Below are 16124 nucleotides of genomic sequence, written 5' to 3'. Positions count from 1 at the left end.
GGACAAAGCAAAGTACAAGAACAAGAACAGCGCAAAGTACAAGAACGAATTTGTTGGCAGAGTAGAAGTCGCCCCCCCCCCCCCCTCTCCCTCCTTCCCACGCTGCCTTTAATTGGCGCAAAATCAACTTTGGCTATGCTGATCACACGCATTAGCATATGCTCGACGCAATGCCACAGCAGTGCGGCCGCATTACAAAGACGCCTAAAATATTTTCCAACAGATTTTAAAATTAATGGTGGTAGTTAGATAGTTTCAAGCAATCGCAGTTTAGCCTCACAACGTAGACGGCTTACAGAAGTTGCGGTCATTGTTTATTGACACTCTGCTGTATATGTGACAACGTAACCCACGTTTGCGTCATGAAACTCTCACCTTGCAATACTTGCTTGGCGCACTATACAATGATTGCCTAAATTAATTTATTGAAGTGATTACCATTAAAATTGCGCACCGCATAGGAATTGCGCGGTGACGAAGGTGGGCCGACGAGCGATCGCACGCAATGGGTCGACAACTAATCGGCGGATTTAAAAGCCACGGGGCAGCGCAGATGGGAACCGGCGCAGGGAATCCACTCGGAGAGAGGGGCAATTCCTTTTCACCTCGCGTTTCCGGGGAGGAGACACTTCCGCGTTAAGCCTTGGCAATTCATCCCCGTCTTGGAATAAAAGGTGTCAACGACCCCGGCGGCGGTAACGGACCACTCTGGCGGAATGGATTTCCTCAGGATTACGCTGGCAGCGAAGTTATCGCGTGACAAGGGGAAGAAGCGCTTCTCTCTTGTAGAGAGGAACACGATTAGAACGAGAAAGCTTTATTTCTTCAAATTCTTGTTCGCCTTATATTGAAATAAGCTCAACCGAGAGAGAAAGAAACACTGTAATAGATAAGTCAGAAAGTCATAAAGCAAAAGAAAGAGAAAAAGAACTGTGTGTAAAGAAATGGGTAGATAAAAAAAGAATCAACTTTCATACGTGATATACTGTAGATCGTCAAAGCGCGAAAGATTACGCAGTGAAAAAGAGAGACAGAGGAGCGGACATTGTTCCCGTAGGCATAGGCAGAGCGTTGAACTTCGAAGCTGACAAAGAAAAAGCCGGTTATATACCCTAGCGGCAAGTCGTTTCAGGGGGAGAGTAGTAAGAAGGGTTCAACGGGGAATATATAAAGATGACGTGAACAAGTGAACAGGCCTAGGCCGGCGGTAGTGGAAAGGAAGAGGGGAGGTGCTGAGGTTGGCCAGCACTTCAAGTCCGGACAGGCATCAGTGCCGCCGAGCCGGAGAATCGCGGGGCGTCACCATCGCCGCAAGAGAGGTGGTGTTCGGCTCTCGGCGGCGAGTAAATGACAGTCCCTCTACTCGCCCGGCGAAGCGCAGCCGCCGTCGCCGTCCATTTTGGGGATTTGCGCTATCATCCACTATTAAAGCGGACACCGGCGTCAAAGACCTCTCCCGGCCGAGGCAGAGGGACATGGCTCGAGCGGCTCCCATACGCGTTTGGCTATCCTTCTGGTCCATTCGAATGCGCAGCGAGTTTGTATTTTTCTTTCCTGGACCTTTGAGACAGACAGAAGGAAAAGACGCGAGGCAAAGAATTACGAGGATGACTTGGAACTGAAGAGAAAAAAAAAATGGAATTTAGAGAATGTGTTCGAAATTGAGAAACGGGTGGTGAGAAGCAGTGGCAAACGGAAGAAAGAGAAGGGTCTTACTACGTGCACGGGACTGTCTTCCTGCTGCCGTAGAACGAAGAAACCAAGGATGGGGTCACAATGGGTTACGACGGCCAGCAGTACGCGAGGGAACAGATGCTACAGCTGGTTTGAAACTTAGTACCCCGCGGGGGTTGTTTGTGCCTGTTTGGACCGAGCTGCGATTTAACGCGGAGAGAAGCCCAGAAAGTAAGAACCTGGTCGATGTCCATGACGGCGGTCAGCTCTCCACATCGAGGCGGTACAGTTTCGGTGACTCCGACCTTCCCCAAAAACGACGTGTTCCCAAAATTTCCCTTGCTTTACAATATAAATTTATCCTTCTCCTCCTTTTGTATTATGCTACAGTGTAACCAGTTTGGCGACGCCAACGAGAAATTACGACGCGTTTAAATTGCTGCAAGACGCCAAAATACCGCAACCTTTCTGTACGAAGAATAACAAATGAATGAAGCAAAATCCTGTAAAGAGTGCTTCTCTGCAATTATATGCCTCTAGTGGCAAAGCCACTTTTGTGTCCCAGCATGTGGTTTTATTATGTGCAATTGGTCAGAAGCCGACCTAACGTGGATTAAGGGGCAGAACCAGGAAGAGTGGAGCAGGGGGGGGGGGGGGGGCACATTTTGCACGTGCTCCCCCTTTACCCACACCTGCCCGGTCAAGTGTGTGCCCCCCCCCCCCCCCCCCCCCCCCGGAAAAAAAAAAAGCTCCTGGCTGCACCACAGTGCCGACTCAAAAGATATCCATTTTAATATCGCTTTGGAAACGACACGTTGTGTTAGATGACAGCAACCACTGAAGAAGATGAAGAGTACATACAACATTTTTCACGAGTCCCAGACGAGGCAACTCTTGTAGCAGCGATCAAACATAGCTTACTGTTCCTACAAAGGGCTCTGCTAGAGATTTCATTGGCTTCAATGGGTATATGGCAGTTTAAAGCACTTAAGCACCATACACGACATGGACGCATGCATGTCCATTACATTACGACGTCGAGGCCTTCTTGACACTTAATCGGCTGCAAACGGTCGAAGGGCGATGAAGGAACAGCTACAAACTTACGAAATTCAAACACAGCCGAGAGAGAGAGAGAATAAACTTTATGCAAAAGAGCACGCGAGCGTAGGTAGCTCCTCCGCTCTGCAGTGGGTTGTCCCCTCAGTCCAGGAGTCCAGCGGCCTTAGCTGCCCTTCTCGCTCGATTGACCATGTTGAGCTGGTCCGTCGAGTCAGAGCTGGACAGCACTGCCTCTCATTGCCGTGTGGCGGGGTGTGTTATGGGTATGAGCTGTGGTGCGTTCGCGCAAGCCCATGCCATGTGGTAAAGCGTTGCGCATTGATCGCAGTGTGGGCATTTATAGGAATACAGCAGGGTGTATGGCGTGGTAGAGACTCAAATGCGGATAAGTGTTTGTTTGCAGTTTTGGTCATATTGCGGCTTCCTCTGTAGTTGCTAAGGGGTAAGCAATATAAAGGCTACCATATATTCGTGCTGCTCCTTCCCTATTAAAATGTCTAATAAACAACGCTAGAAAGTTTAGCTTCGCAAGCTGCCCGCTGACAGCACTGCTAGTTGGTGCAAATTACTGGGTTCATGTTGTATTGTATAAATGTCGCTGTTGAAATGGCCTCTTTATGCAAGAATGCACTTAGTAAGGATGGACAATAAGCTGCATATTACAAATCGAGGGCATTTTACACGTCTGCAAAGTAGGTAGGTAGGTGGAGCCGAAATTGTTAGGTTTACATGGCAACACTATGTTTTGCGGTAACCAGAATCCTCCGCTAAAACGCAGCGCTAAACAACAGAATAAATTGAAGAAACATGAGTTGGAATTGTTGAATCAGCTTGTCGAAAATGCTACTTGTAGAGCGCGGAAGTGGACGACACAATAAGGGGACAACCAATCCTAGGTAACAACGTTTTTTTTATAACTTTCTTTATTAACACAGTGCCCGTGTGTCATGTGTCTCCTTTTTTTGTCCTCGTCTTTACTAAGCACTCAACTACTGCCATTCAAGATGAACCAACAAGCCCATGTCACCACACATTTATTAAGAGAGCTTTTTTGTCTCATCTTTTTATCCACGGCATTTCGAAGACTTCATTAAAGAAGATAATTGTGATAGACCTAGTGGTAAACACGCGTACGCACTCTGTCTGTTCCACGTTTTCCACAAAGCGACCTATCTTCTCTTCCACTGCAACTTCGGTTTATGGTACAAAAAGCCACAGGCCTGCCGATGCAATTTTTTCGGCACCTCAACTCGCTCATGATAATGAAAAAAAAATGACAAAACTAGGGAGATATCCCGCGCATGTTAGCCTGTGCTGCTGAAACTACATTGAAGAAATCGCACAACTAAGACTTAAGCAGACGCCTAAGATCTCAGAAAAAGAAAGTGCACAGGCCGGAAAAAAAAGAGAAGTTGGGCGAAACGCGATGATTATGACGTTCTTTAGGTTCGCGTACCACATCTCTAGCAAAAAGCAATGATCACAAAATAAAAGGAACATGAACATTGAAACCAACAGAAGAAAAAAAAAAACCACAGCCAGAGGACTAAAATCGTCGAGCATGTTACGCGTACCCAAGGGGTGCACTACACCACCGCCGAGTAATTCCGGCGCGGCCGAAGGTTCCGACGTAGCTACACGTTAGCTGTGGAGCCCAGCACGTCTGCATCGCCCAGGGACTCTATACCGGAGCGATCACGACAAACGGCTAAAGAAACACAGCGTGATGTCCGGAAAGCGAACGATGTGTTGAGGTGGGGGGGATTCGGCTGCACGGTGGCGAACAATAGGCCCCGGGCGTCTGCGAAGACAAATGAAAGGCCGGTCCACTGCGGACGGGCCCGCGAGGTATCATTCCGCCAGGCATCAGGTCGTCGAGGGCGTCGGGCCTAGCAAGAACCGAGGAGGGAATGTGCATTCTGCACCCGAGAGCCGGCCCGTCCGCGCTTCGACAGCGGTGAGCCTGAGGCCTAAAGAAATGTCCGGTCACATGTATTATCAATCTATTACGCGAGAAAAAAAGAGAAACTGCTTTTAAAGGTCTTTAAATGTGCGGGAAATTGCGCCACGCGGCGGTAGCTTAGGAGCTTTGGCGTTGCGCTCCTTAGTTCCAGGTTGGGTGTTCGACTCCGGCCGCAGCGGCAGCGTTTTGATGGGGGCGAAGCGCAAGAACGTTCCTATACTTGTACCTAGGTGCCCGTTAAAGAAACTTAGAAAGTAAGAATTAACCAGGAGCCCCCTAATCCAGTGTGCCTCATAACCAGGCCATGGTTTCGGCACGTAATACTTCGTAATATAGTTTGTGCGGAAAGTCGGCTTTTTTTTTATAATCAGATAAAAGAAGGACGCCTATTACCTGAAGAGTAATACTTATAATGGTTCTTGCATAACTTACGGCAAGGACGACTTATAAAGTTGTGATTTGATACAGAAGAAGAAAATGGTTCGGAAATTTGTGGGCTTCTGCACTCTTGCGACTTGCCCTTGCCCACTAGATTTAGCGGCCTATGTCAGCGGGCAATACCGGAAGCCGTGCTGGGCCTATTTTTGTAAACAGCGAAAAAGTAATAGCGCTGCGTCTGCTCTTAATGCGTTCATCTCTGACTTCACGTTTCCCGAAAAATCACCAGGGGGAACAGTGGCGCTAGTGTGTATGAGATTTGCAAGCGTGGCGAATCAGCCAGCATGGTAATTATCGCAAAACATAGATTTGCCCGAGCATTTTTTTTCTGGCTTCAGACGGCTTTGTGAGTTGGCAAATTGATCATTTTAACGAAATGTTATGTTACAAATGCAACAATCCACAATGTTTACGCGTGCCTGCACACACAAATTGCCTCGCTGTGCTCAGAAAAAAAAAAAAAAAAAAAAAAAAAAAAAAAAAAAAAACATGAGTGTTTTGAAATAGTAAGATGAAGCCTAGTAAACAACCACACTAGAACGCCTGAAGCCATATGAGACCAAGATTATACAAATACACGTACTAACCATCCTAGCTTCCCGCGATGTCGCTGAACGCACGCCAGTGCCACAGTTGCCTGTCGTAATTTTTGCAGGAGAATCTATGGGCTGCCGTTTAGAGTGTTCGCAAGAAGCTCTTGCTCCAGAATTGTTCGTACGAGCAAATTCCATCTAATCCTGACGCTGGACATATTATTGCCGAAGATGGCCAGCCAATAGCAAAGAAGCACTTGTGACCGGAAAGCTTTGAGAATTCGGCCGCTAGCGAGTAACGCCCGCAAACGTGATGGGCTTACTGTAGAAATGCTACTTCGGTGCGAATATTTGAGCGTCAACAAGCGACTGGCTTATATAGCAGGAAAATTGATGTATATGCGTTGCTCCGCTTCATGCAAATGATAATTGCCGCATTATCGCGCCATATTTACCTGTTTTGTTCAGAAAAAAAAAGAATTATATATAATTATGTTTAAGTGATGCTTCGAAATTTATTTGGGGATATGGGCGACGGAAAGAGATAGTAAGGTAAGTATAGCTCAATGTGAAAACGTCACATACGAAGCTCCCTTGTCAGTTGAGGACGTTCAACAACTACGAGTTATCTTTGGGGACGTGACTGGGGAATTATTCGTTTTTTTCTGAGCGACGACCCAGTGGCCCGTCGTCTGTGACAGATAGTGTCACCAAAAAGTCGCGAGTTGGCCTTTTTTTTGCACCAAATAACTACGCACGACTTCTCAATGAAATGAACAGTCGCAGATGACGCCACTTGTCATTTAATTGAGAAGTCTTGCATAGTCATCTGGTACAACACAGACGATTGGTGCCCCCGATACGAGGCGTATTTGGTAAAATACGCCTCGAAACGCTTTATCTGTGCGCGATTTGAAGGCGATCGAGATGGAGGCACAGTCGGTAGATCTGTTTGCACCTGTTTCTCTCACTTTCATTCCCCACATCTAGGCCTAGTCACTTCACAGAATATCGGCTACAACATCTCGATGGCGTCGTCACGTTTATGCTGTGTCGCACGATCACCACGCGCAATCATGGCCGTAATGAAGAACCGTGGATTGTCTCCTTCGATCGATAACCTCGTGGAACACATTTGATTCATATGGGCTGTGCTCCAATTCTAGCCAGCATTGTAGACAGTCCTGCGTTGACAACTAAATAGACACCTTCAAGCCCAAGCCATGGAACGCATCTGGATCGAACTGTCCGAAAGACGTCTCTGCGACATGAAGCCAGTTCGCACCGACAAGAAAGAAGCTACTTTGCGTGTGCGAACCTATGAAAAGCACAACGTGGCCTACATTGGGCGCTTAAGAAAGCATGACTAGGTTTTCCTGTGGGCAGACTACCTTCGCATCCAAAGCAGTTCCAATGTTCCTGCTCAACCGCCATCTTGTTTCGAAAGCAAATTAATCCGCATCATTTTTGGACTTCGATGCTGTCTTCGCGAAGCTGTTTCTTTTTTTTTTTGTGTCGGCTTCTTGAGAAGTGGAGCGAGACTTAAGATGTTACAGCGAACTCGTGATTACAGCGTCAGGAGGGCTGGCCGACGCCCGGCCGCGCACCACTTCGCGAATGAGTGAGTCAGTGAAAGAGTTTTATTGCAGGTCCGGCGATGACGCTAACTCGTCGCGCACCCGGCTAGTCCCACGTCGGGACTGGCACGTCTAGCCCACCGGCCCGGTCGCGGGCACGGCGGACAGCCAGCATTTGCTTATGCATAAAAACTCGTCACGCAGTAACCACTGAGTCCAGCAGTGCATGACTAATGATAGAGAGCAGATCAGTCATTAGTCTAACATACCTTTTGGCAAAGCGAAAGAAATCGCACTAAGAGAATCGTAACAAAGCCCGTATAGCCGCTTCGTAATGCACCTGGCTTCAGGTACATCATTGGTACACACTTAACAATATAATCTTTCTGCATTGCTTGTCGCTATAACACCTTGAAATGATCTTCCTAAGCATACTAAGTCCATTTCGGATTGCCACAGTTTATGCGATAACAGTATTGTAACCTCTTTGCCCTCCTTGCTCAATGCCCTGAACGGGCACGTAAATAAATAAATAAATAAATAAATAAATAAATAAATAAATAAATAAATAAATAAATAAATAAATAAATAAATAAATAAATAAATAAATAAATAAATAAATAAATAAATAAATAAATAAATAAATAAATAAATAAATAAATAATTATATAAATTTCTATTAATAACTACAGGTGGCTGAGTACACGGAGATTTATTACCATGACCAAACGAGCCAGAAGCTATCCCTTCAGAAGCGGCGCCCTCTTTTTTTTTTCTTATTTTAACCAAGCATATACGAAGCAAACTATACTAACTCGTATACAAATGCGCAAGCCGCGGTAACCCTGGTAACCGGCGAAATCACCAAGCTCTATCTCACTTTACTCAAACAGGGGAGGACGTTGGCGTGGAAGGAGAGCATTGTCACAGCAGAGGCGAGGCAGTGGAATTTAAAATAGAGCGCGCGCGCGCGCAATCTAGGCCAGGCGACAGCGGAAGAGTAGAAGAAATAAATAAATAAATAAACGCACTTTATTAGTCGTGCCGACTTCATCTGCTCCCGCACAGGGTTAACTGTCACGGTGTTTGTAAACTGCCAACACTCGCAGCGGGCGAAGCACCGCCATTAAGTCGCGCAAAAACAGGAAAAATTTTAAATTAAAGGAGTGCGCGAAGAGAGAGAGAGAGAGAGTGAAGTCTACGATGTCACCAAAACTCGAACTGTGAGAAAAAAAAAAGAAAAAAAGCAATGATTGAAAAAAGAAAAAAAAATCGACTATAAATGTAGAAAATGGAACGTAGAAAAAGTCGTGATTCCAGTCGGGCGTGATGCAGTCCAAATAAGAGCTAGAGAAGAGCGAGAGAAAAAGACCGAAATAGAGACAGAGAGAGGGAGAAGATAAAAGAAAAAAACAAGTGGAAAACCCCGACAGAACGGCTGACGTTTCAATCTGGTGCAGGGCATCGTTTTTGCAAAGACAGTCGGGAGAGCACAAACCGTGTCGACGGACTCCCGCTGACGAGACTGACAGAGAGGAAAGGATGGAGCGAGCGAGAAACAAACAAAATAAATAGAAACAAAGCGGCTAACAATCTGCAACGGGAGTATAGCTGCGGTGGCGACAACTGCCGGCGGCAAGCGGTGGCGGGAGAAAATAGGAACCCCGGCCAACGTACGGAGCATGACAATCAGCAGAATCGCCCGCCTTTTTCATGCTTGCTTCGCGTTACTCTCTCCCTAGAAGCTACATAGCGCAAACAATCTGTGAACTCGCATGACAATCAGCTGAGTTGTGTTTCTGTTGCCCGTTCTCAGTTCTTAGATTTTACTTTCCGTTCTACTGTTTTCACAGTTTCAGGGAGGCCCGAAGAGGATGGAGGAATGGGTTGGCCACATTGAATGCAATTTCGTGCCCTCTAGTGTTCTTTTTTTTTTCTTTCTTCTTTTTTTCAGTTTACACCTGCAGGTGGCGTCGAGGTTTGCTTTAGTCGGTTTCTCTAGAGAAAGCACGTACGTAACACGTATTACATCTCTTCGTTGCAATCTGGCGTAAGAGAGGCTTAGAATGTGTCTGCTTCTGGACCAGAGCCTGAATACAAAGTCGGCTGGGCCTTCGCCTCTCTCGCAGGGCGTGCGCAATTTGCTTAGAAAGACAATATCCCGAATAAGAAAGATAGAATCCAGAAGAATAACGTAGCTCATAAAGAAGCTAGCCTTGACCGGCCACCTGGTTTTTGCTTACAAGAAACATGCTCAGTGGCACCCTCTGGTGCCATTTCACAAACGACCAAGCCATTCTTTCTTGCTTCATCGTTCTTGTTCTTTGGGAAGAAGGAGAGCGAGGAGGGAAGGGGGGGAGGGGAGTGGAGGGATTGCTAGGGGGCACGTGTTACCCCGGTCACGCTTCAACGGCAATGACGCCTCAGTCTTTGCTCTATTTCTACAGTTAGCTGGATTGCTTAAACATGTGCGTTTTGCAAGCGACGTTAAGTCTTTATTGCTAACCAACTTACACGGTAGCTGTCGTTCGAAAAACCCGGTTCGAGGTGTATTTTAGTTTTTCGGAACATGGATTCTAGCCTAAGAAACCGTATGCCTACGCGACTTTCTATTTTCCGCGCATGCAAGAGAATTCAACTTGGCTTCTAGACGGGCGGCTGGTTTTCACGCTAACTTGCCTCTGTGATGTACGGCACACGTAACGTGCTTTGCGCTGTAACGTTTCGTTGTCGGCTAGTCAGAGATTATGTAACGAAAGTTGGTTGGTCTCAGCTTTGGATAAGTTACGAAGAAACAGTAAAAGAACACCTGCGTAAATCCGCATAATAACCATTTATAATGTTGGCGCAGTGTCTTAGAAACGCCGTACCTTATGCTTAAAAAAGTATTGTTTCGCGAAGGGAACTGTCGTGGATTACGGCATGACGTTGCAACAGAGGTGGGCTTCACTGGCGTAATCTCGACAAGTAAGGTAAGTCTCTCGACTATTATAGTTGCGCGACCCATGCCCCAAGCCGCTTCAAAAATTTTCTACGCGCGGATTCCCTTTTACGTCCGTGGCTTGTATCAAAAGCGTTGCTGTTCTTAAAAGAAAACAAAGAAAAAAAAACTGTCGTGCCATTGCGTACACCTTCGTGCCAGGTGTACGCAATGAGCCCCGCGGGGCTCTTAGCTTCGCGTCAATGCTTCGAAAGGCTTGTTATGCTCTTCTTTTATATTTGCTTTGTGACAAGAAGTAGGTGGCACTGCCTAGACGTTCTAAATCTTTGGCTGGGTTCATACTCCGCCCCTGCCCTCACCCACCAAACAATAATGTAGAAGTAAGAATGTGAAAGAAGGAAGGAGACATTTGTTCTAACGAATGAAGTTGCAGTCGACGGGAGATATACAGCGAGACATCTCTGCCCACCCTGGCTGTCTCGACATGGTTATAGAAATCAAAAACGAGAGGCGTTAAATGTTGCTGAAATATAAATCAACAATCGAGAAGTGCTTTTTGTAGAGCTAGTCGGTTCGAAATTAAAGAAACAAGATATTGAAGCACGTAGACACACGAAAGACGACGGAATTGTAGGTGTTTTTCTTGCGTCTTTCTTTTTGAAAAGGTACACTGTTCTTGAACCATGAAAAAACTTCATAATCATCATCATCATAATTTTGAACCATCAAAAAACACTTTTAAAAAAGCGTTCAATTGGGACGTTCTGAATACACGGGGGGAAAAGTCGACTTTACGTTTCTTGGTGTTTCCACTTGCTTCGTGACAAGTGTGGTCCTTCAATCAGCAAGCCGTATATTTACGGGGCCCGTTTCGGGGAACTAAAACCAAGCTTTAGAAAACAGAGTGCCACGCCTTAGTCAAATGTACATTGTTCGTAGTCGGCTTGAGTTACTCAATGTATTTTTGCAGTGCGATTAGTCAGTCAGTTAGTCAAATATACGTGTCTGTCCATGTGTTTCACCCATCTGTTTTTGCACCCGCCTAGCGCGCACATGCCTGCTGGAGCGTTACGCCAGCCGTTCCTCCTCGCAGCGTATGTTGCCTGCAGGCCTACCTCTAAGCTCAATTAGTTATGGTTAATTACTGGAAATCTAGACTATCTGGTTGAGGGCACATGTCGTATTTATTAGGTTGAAGAGATTGCCTAGAAACTCCGAATGAACTTATTTCTGTGACCGTATTTCTTAGAAGGTTCTTTTCTTTTCTTTTTTTTCTGTTTGGCTCTCGAAAACGGTCGCGATGTATGAAAACAAATTACGTAATGGGGCTTGTGCGCGTCTGGATGACAGCGCTCAAAAAAATAATAATAAGAGAAAGAAAGAAAGAAGATCGCGAGTGTGTTTACATCCGCATTCAGCGCCTGCCTATCTCATCATTTACGGCCGTAGCGGGTGTCGATCTTCACAACAAATGTGCTTATGCATGCTGCACGCCGGGGCCAATCGTTATTTTTCTTTCGGGTCCGCATGGACTCTTGTTGTATCTAAACACCGCTTCAGAGAGCTACAATCCGGACACGTAAGAGCGAAGTTACGTAATTTCTTTTCGTACTTCGCAGGCTTTATTCAGTGTCAGGAAAAAAAATTAGAGGACGCTTTAGCTTCGCCTTTAAGAGTGGAACGCAATAGCATTCAAAGATCCCTGACTGCTTCTCACGCTTCCAGGCAACTGCAGCTTTTGTAACCGAAATGTTTACCGGGAAACGCTGGAGGCGAACGCCATGCACGAAGGCGAGCTTTCTGGTAGAAACGAGGCCTCTTGCTTGGGCCGGTCTTCTGTTATTGGTTCTCACTTTTAATATTTCAGTCTTAGAAAATTTACCATAAAAGGCGTGCACTGTCGGTGTTTGGTTTCATGACATTTGTTTGAGGGCTGCTATTGTCATTGACAAAATTCCGAGGAGTAACGTTGTTAAGAATGTAAGACAAGGTATGAGCAACTTTGGCACTATAGAAGAAGAACTTTAGTGCCGTAATGAATATTTTTCGCTCACAGGACGCCAACGCCGGACGCCGACACCGGATTTTCTGCGACATGGGGCCTTTAACGCTATCGTGTTAAAAAGAACCACGTTAAACATAGTGTCTTGAAGACAAGTTAATTGGATTTTTCTTACCGCGCTCTACACCTCTTCAAGTACGACTTCTGTTTTAAGAGGAATATTACAAATTTTGCATAATAAACCAGGAAAAAGAGAAGGAAGGAAGGAGGAAGGCAGGGATGTTAAGTAGACTTTGTCGTGTTTGCTACCCTTTGCTTGTGGAGATGGATGGATGAGGTAAAGAAATAGAGAGAGAGAGAGTGAGCACACGAGTCTAGCTCATTCACACGCACTAAGTAAGTGCCCCGTATCTACAGTAGGGCACTGAAGTCTGTCCCCTTCATGTACTGCGGAAGACCTCACGTGGCTATCTTGGCTTATAAGCTGTCAGGGCAGGCTCCCGACACCTTACTTAAGCTAATTACCTAACTAATCACACTTGAAAAAGTAGTCTCAGTAACTGAATACGACTACGAACAATATAGAGCTGGTCTCACTAAGGTGTTTCGCTCTACTATTGAAGTTCAGTTCTAGTTACGTGAAACGCATGGTATATATATATATATATATATATATATATATATATATATATATATATACTCACCTCGACCAGGAGTAGTCGTACCATCGCTGTACTCTCCTCTGCATTTGGTGAGGGACCTTGTGGTGCCTCATGTACAGCTTGGCACCGTCCTGTGGGCAGACAGAGGAAGGAAACGATGCGCAATCGTCAGACACCAGTGCGAAGTCGAAATGCTACAGCAAGGCGCGCGCACGTCATTATACTTTTATGACGTAGAAGCGTTGTGTATCGTCAGTGTTCTCGCAATAGTAGCTTCCGTGTAAAGATTTCCGCGTACGTTAACCCATGACAACTAAAGAAAGAACTTTGTCAGGAGGTCTACTCTACTCTCGCGTTCCCCGTTTCCTTGTTGTCGATCCTTTTATTCACTGAATGCCACGCGCGGCCTTTGCGTTCTTCTTCGTCGCACTTTTTCTTGAATGCAAAAACAGCTTGATGCTGTACGATTCCTACGCGGATATTTCGGATGTAATATTGCGAGTAATACTGCGCTGGCTATCACTGTTATTATCACTTTCTGAGAAACTGTGAAGCGAATTTTTCATTATACAGAATTGCCAAGCAGTAAGGATTCAGTTACCGACAGACAAAGCAGAAAAAAAAGCTTCTCATGGCACTGTCACACCGCGCAATCCATGTTCATTATGAGAAGAATATGCAATTTTCTTCTAGGGTCCAGTGGAATGCGAGTGACTCCCTCTAATTAGCGACAGCGTGGCATGGCAAGAGCTTAATTCAGTGACTTGATGCCGATTTTCTTTTTACTCAAGAATTCGTGCACATTGTCACGTCATGTCTCGTGGGTGAAATGTTGCTATCTCATCATCATCATCATTATCATTATCAACCATCATCATCATCATTATCAGCCTTTTTTTTTGTCCTGTGCAGAATGAAGGCCTCTCCCTGAGGCCTCCCTAATGAAATAGGCCAATATTATCGTCTTGTTTACAGGTCCAACTGTTCCCACGTACTGAATTATTACCTTCAAGATATAACTCGGAACCCGATTACACACGAACAAATAAACTATAAACTGGATACAACGTGCGAAACAGGCACTGCGTCGTAAAATAATGCTGGTACCAGATCGCCCAGCCCCTAACCTTGCTAAAGTACGAAGTCAAGCGTCGCGATGCGCTGCTGAGCTCTAAATCACGTTCCAAGCCGGCCACGGTGACCGCATTTCGATAGCGGAGAAATCCAAAACGCTCATTTAATTAGATTTAGGTGCATGTTGAAGAACTCCAGGGGTCAAAATAATTCGTAGTCCTGCGGTACTGCATGCTTCATGATCACATCGCGGTTCTGGCACGTAAATCAGCAGAATTTAGTGGAGCACGAAACTGATCAAAAAAGATTAAAAAGAAAGAAAAGAAAAACTGAAAAATAAAAGAGGTCTTTTGGGCCAGTCATTGCGTGTCTTTGTCAGGAAGCAAAATTTGTGGAGTCATTTATTGAACTGTCTACTCGGAAAGGTAGGCGGATCAGACGTCACGCTGATATACGTTACATTTTGTTTAGGCTTCAAGGCAAGCCTTAATAAAAGCTGAAGTAATGGAGTCTGTGCTATTGCACGAGTGTGTGGGCTTTCGTTCTGCACGCCTGCGCCCTTTCAGATATACAATCTTTAATCCCATACGTGGGCTATGCTTCTGTGAACTCCTATACCTTCTCTTCAAGCAGGAATCCCCGGTAACATAATTAGAATACATGTTAAGCTTAGATTAAACTGCTCTCGGTATCAAAAGGCATGTCCATATTTCCAGCGATGTTGGTTAATTTCTGTTCCCGTTTGTTTTCATCGATACCTAAAAAAAAATTAAAAAAATCGGGAGCTATCGCAGTTGTACACCTACGCTGCCTTTTACGATGTGTACAGTCGTCCGCGACATTTATTTATATGCCCGTTTCCACATACATTTACTCTTTTCTTCTTTCCGAAGGACAACTTCTGACGCATGGTGCCCCAGTCTGCGGCGAATCGGCTTTTCCATTTGTAGTGAAATGCCCCTAGTACAACGCAGCGTCCTTTTCCCCCGTCAGACAACGAACTAATCTCTATAGACGGGGGGGGGGGGGGGTCCTCTTCATAACAAACAGTCGTTGCACCGTGCGTTCTTGTTCAGCTTAGTGACCCACGGTCAGGGAACGAACCACTTAATCAGAAGCAAGTCAGCTATCGCCGAGGCTGTTCTCTTCTCCTCCTCTCTCTCTTTTCTCCATCATCCCCACTTACCCTTTCCTGCTTGCTCTGCTCCCCACTCCTCCCTACATCCCGTTTTCCCTCGACGACAGAAACACGTCGCCGTCGCAGACGGCGGCAATCAGTGGCCCGTAAGGACCGCTGAGCTCCCGATGGACTACAAGCTCCTCTCTTTTCCCGCCACCCCCACGCCCCCTGACGGCCGTCACCGCCATACACACAGCGACACACTTCGCAACCTCGTCAACGCGCCACTCGGCGCCCGATGCCCACCGTGCGGTTGAAAGGCCCCGGTTCCCTCCTGATGTCAGCGTTTATTCAATTGAATGGCCAATGTCACCGGGGGAGAAACGCTGACCATCGGCGGGGGTTGCTCATTGGCGGCGCGCGGGTCACTGTGCAACGGTAGTGACAGCTTGCACCTGGAATCGGTTCTTCGTACCCCTCCCTCTTTCCCACCTCTTCCTCCTCCTTCTCTGCCCCCTCCTTCGAAGGAATGCCGGGACAGGTAAAAAAAAAAAAGGAAATAGAAAAGGACAAAATCGGGGCTGCGAAGGACCAGCGCATCGGAAGAGGGGAGCCCACTGCTAAACACCGCCAAATCGTTCCACCAGGGCCGTCCTATCTCGACATGCTGGTGGGGCTTTATCCGATTTACCCATCGGAATGCGGTTTGCGTCTTCGTACGTTTCCGCGATGAGGCGCTGTATCTCTGCGGCGTGCCTCTTCACCCGTGTCTAACAAGGAGGCTTCCGCGACGGAGGAAAATAAGGCAAAGTCGGGCACGGGCCCCGTGGCCCTTGTAGCTCGGTGACTCGTCGTTGTAAGATGCGGTGGTTAGTGGAAAAAAGAACGGCAGCGTCAACGTTCAACTGCATCGGTAGATTGGGCACGATTCGAAATTTGCTACGTTTGGCCCAATGAGAGGATCCTGCCGCTGGAATCATGTAACTGTATTGGCGGGCGCCGGATGCCACCGCCAATTGGGGTAACTCAGTCAAAAAAAAAGTATTGGACTTACTTTTCCGCAGTGGTTATGACCCGT

At 46.4% G+C, this 16124-nt stretch overlaps 1 protein-coding gene across 1 annotated transcript in view; it reads right to left on the bottom strand.

Moving 5' to 3' along the window:
* LOC119445144 (uncharacterized) overlaps positions 1-16124 on the bottom strand; it is a 62276-nt gene that overhangs the window by 25418 nt on the left and 20734 nt on the right. The window contains exon 6 of the mRNA XM_049664897.1: positions 12895-12983. Coding sequence (XP_049520854.1) covers positions 12895-12983 — 89 coding nt within the window. The remainder of the gene's footprint in view (positions 1-12894; positions 12984-16124) is intronic.

The sequence above is a fragment of the Dermacentor silvarum genome, chromosome 3 (genome assembly GCF_013339745.2).
Source record: "Dermacentor silvarum isolate Dsil-2018 chromosome 3, BIME_Dsil_1.4, whole genome shotgun sequence".
NCBI lineage: Eukaryota > Metazoa > Arthropoda > Arachnida > Ixodida > Ixodidae > Dermacentor > Dermacentor silvarum.
Note: the sequence above shows the minus strand (reverse complement) of the source record. Positions and strands in the feature narration are given on the sequence as shown.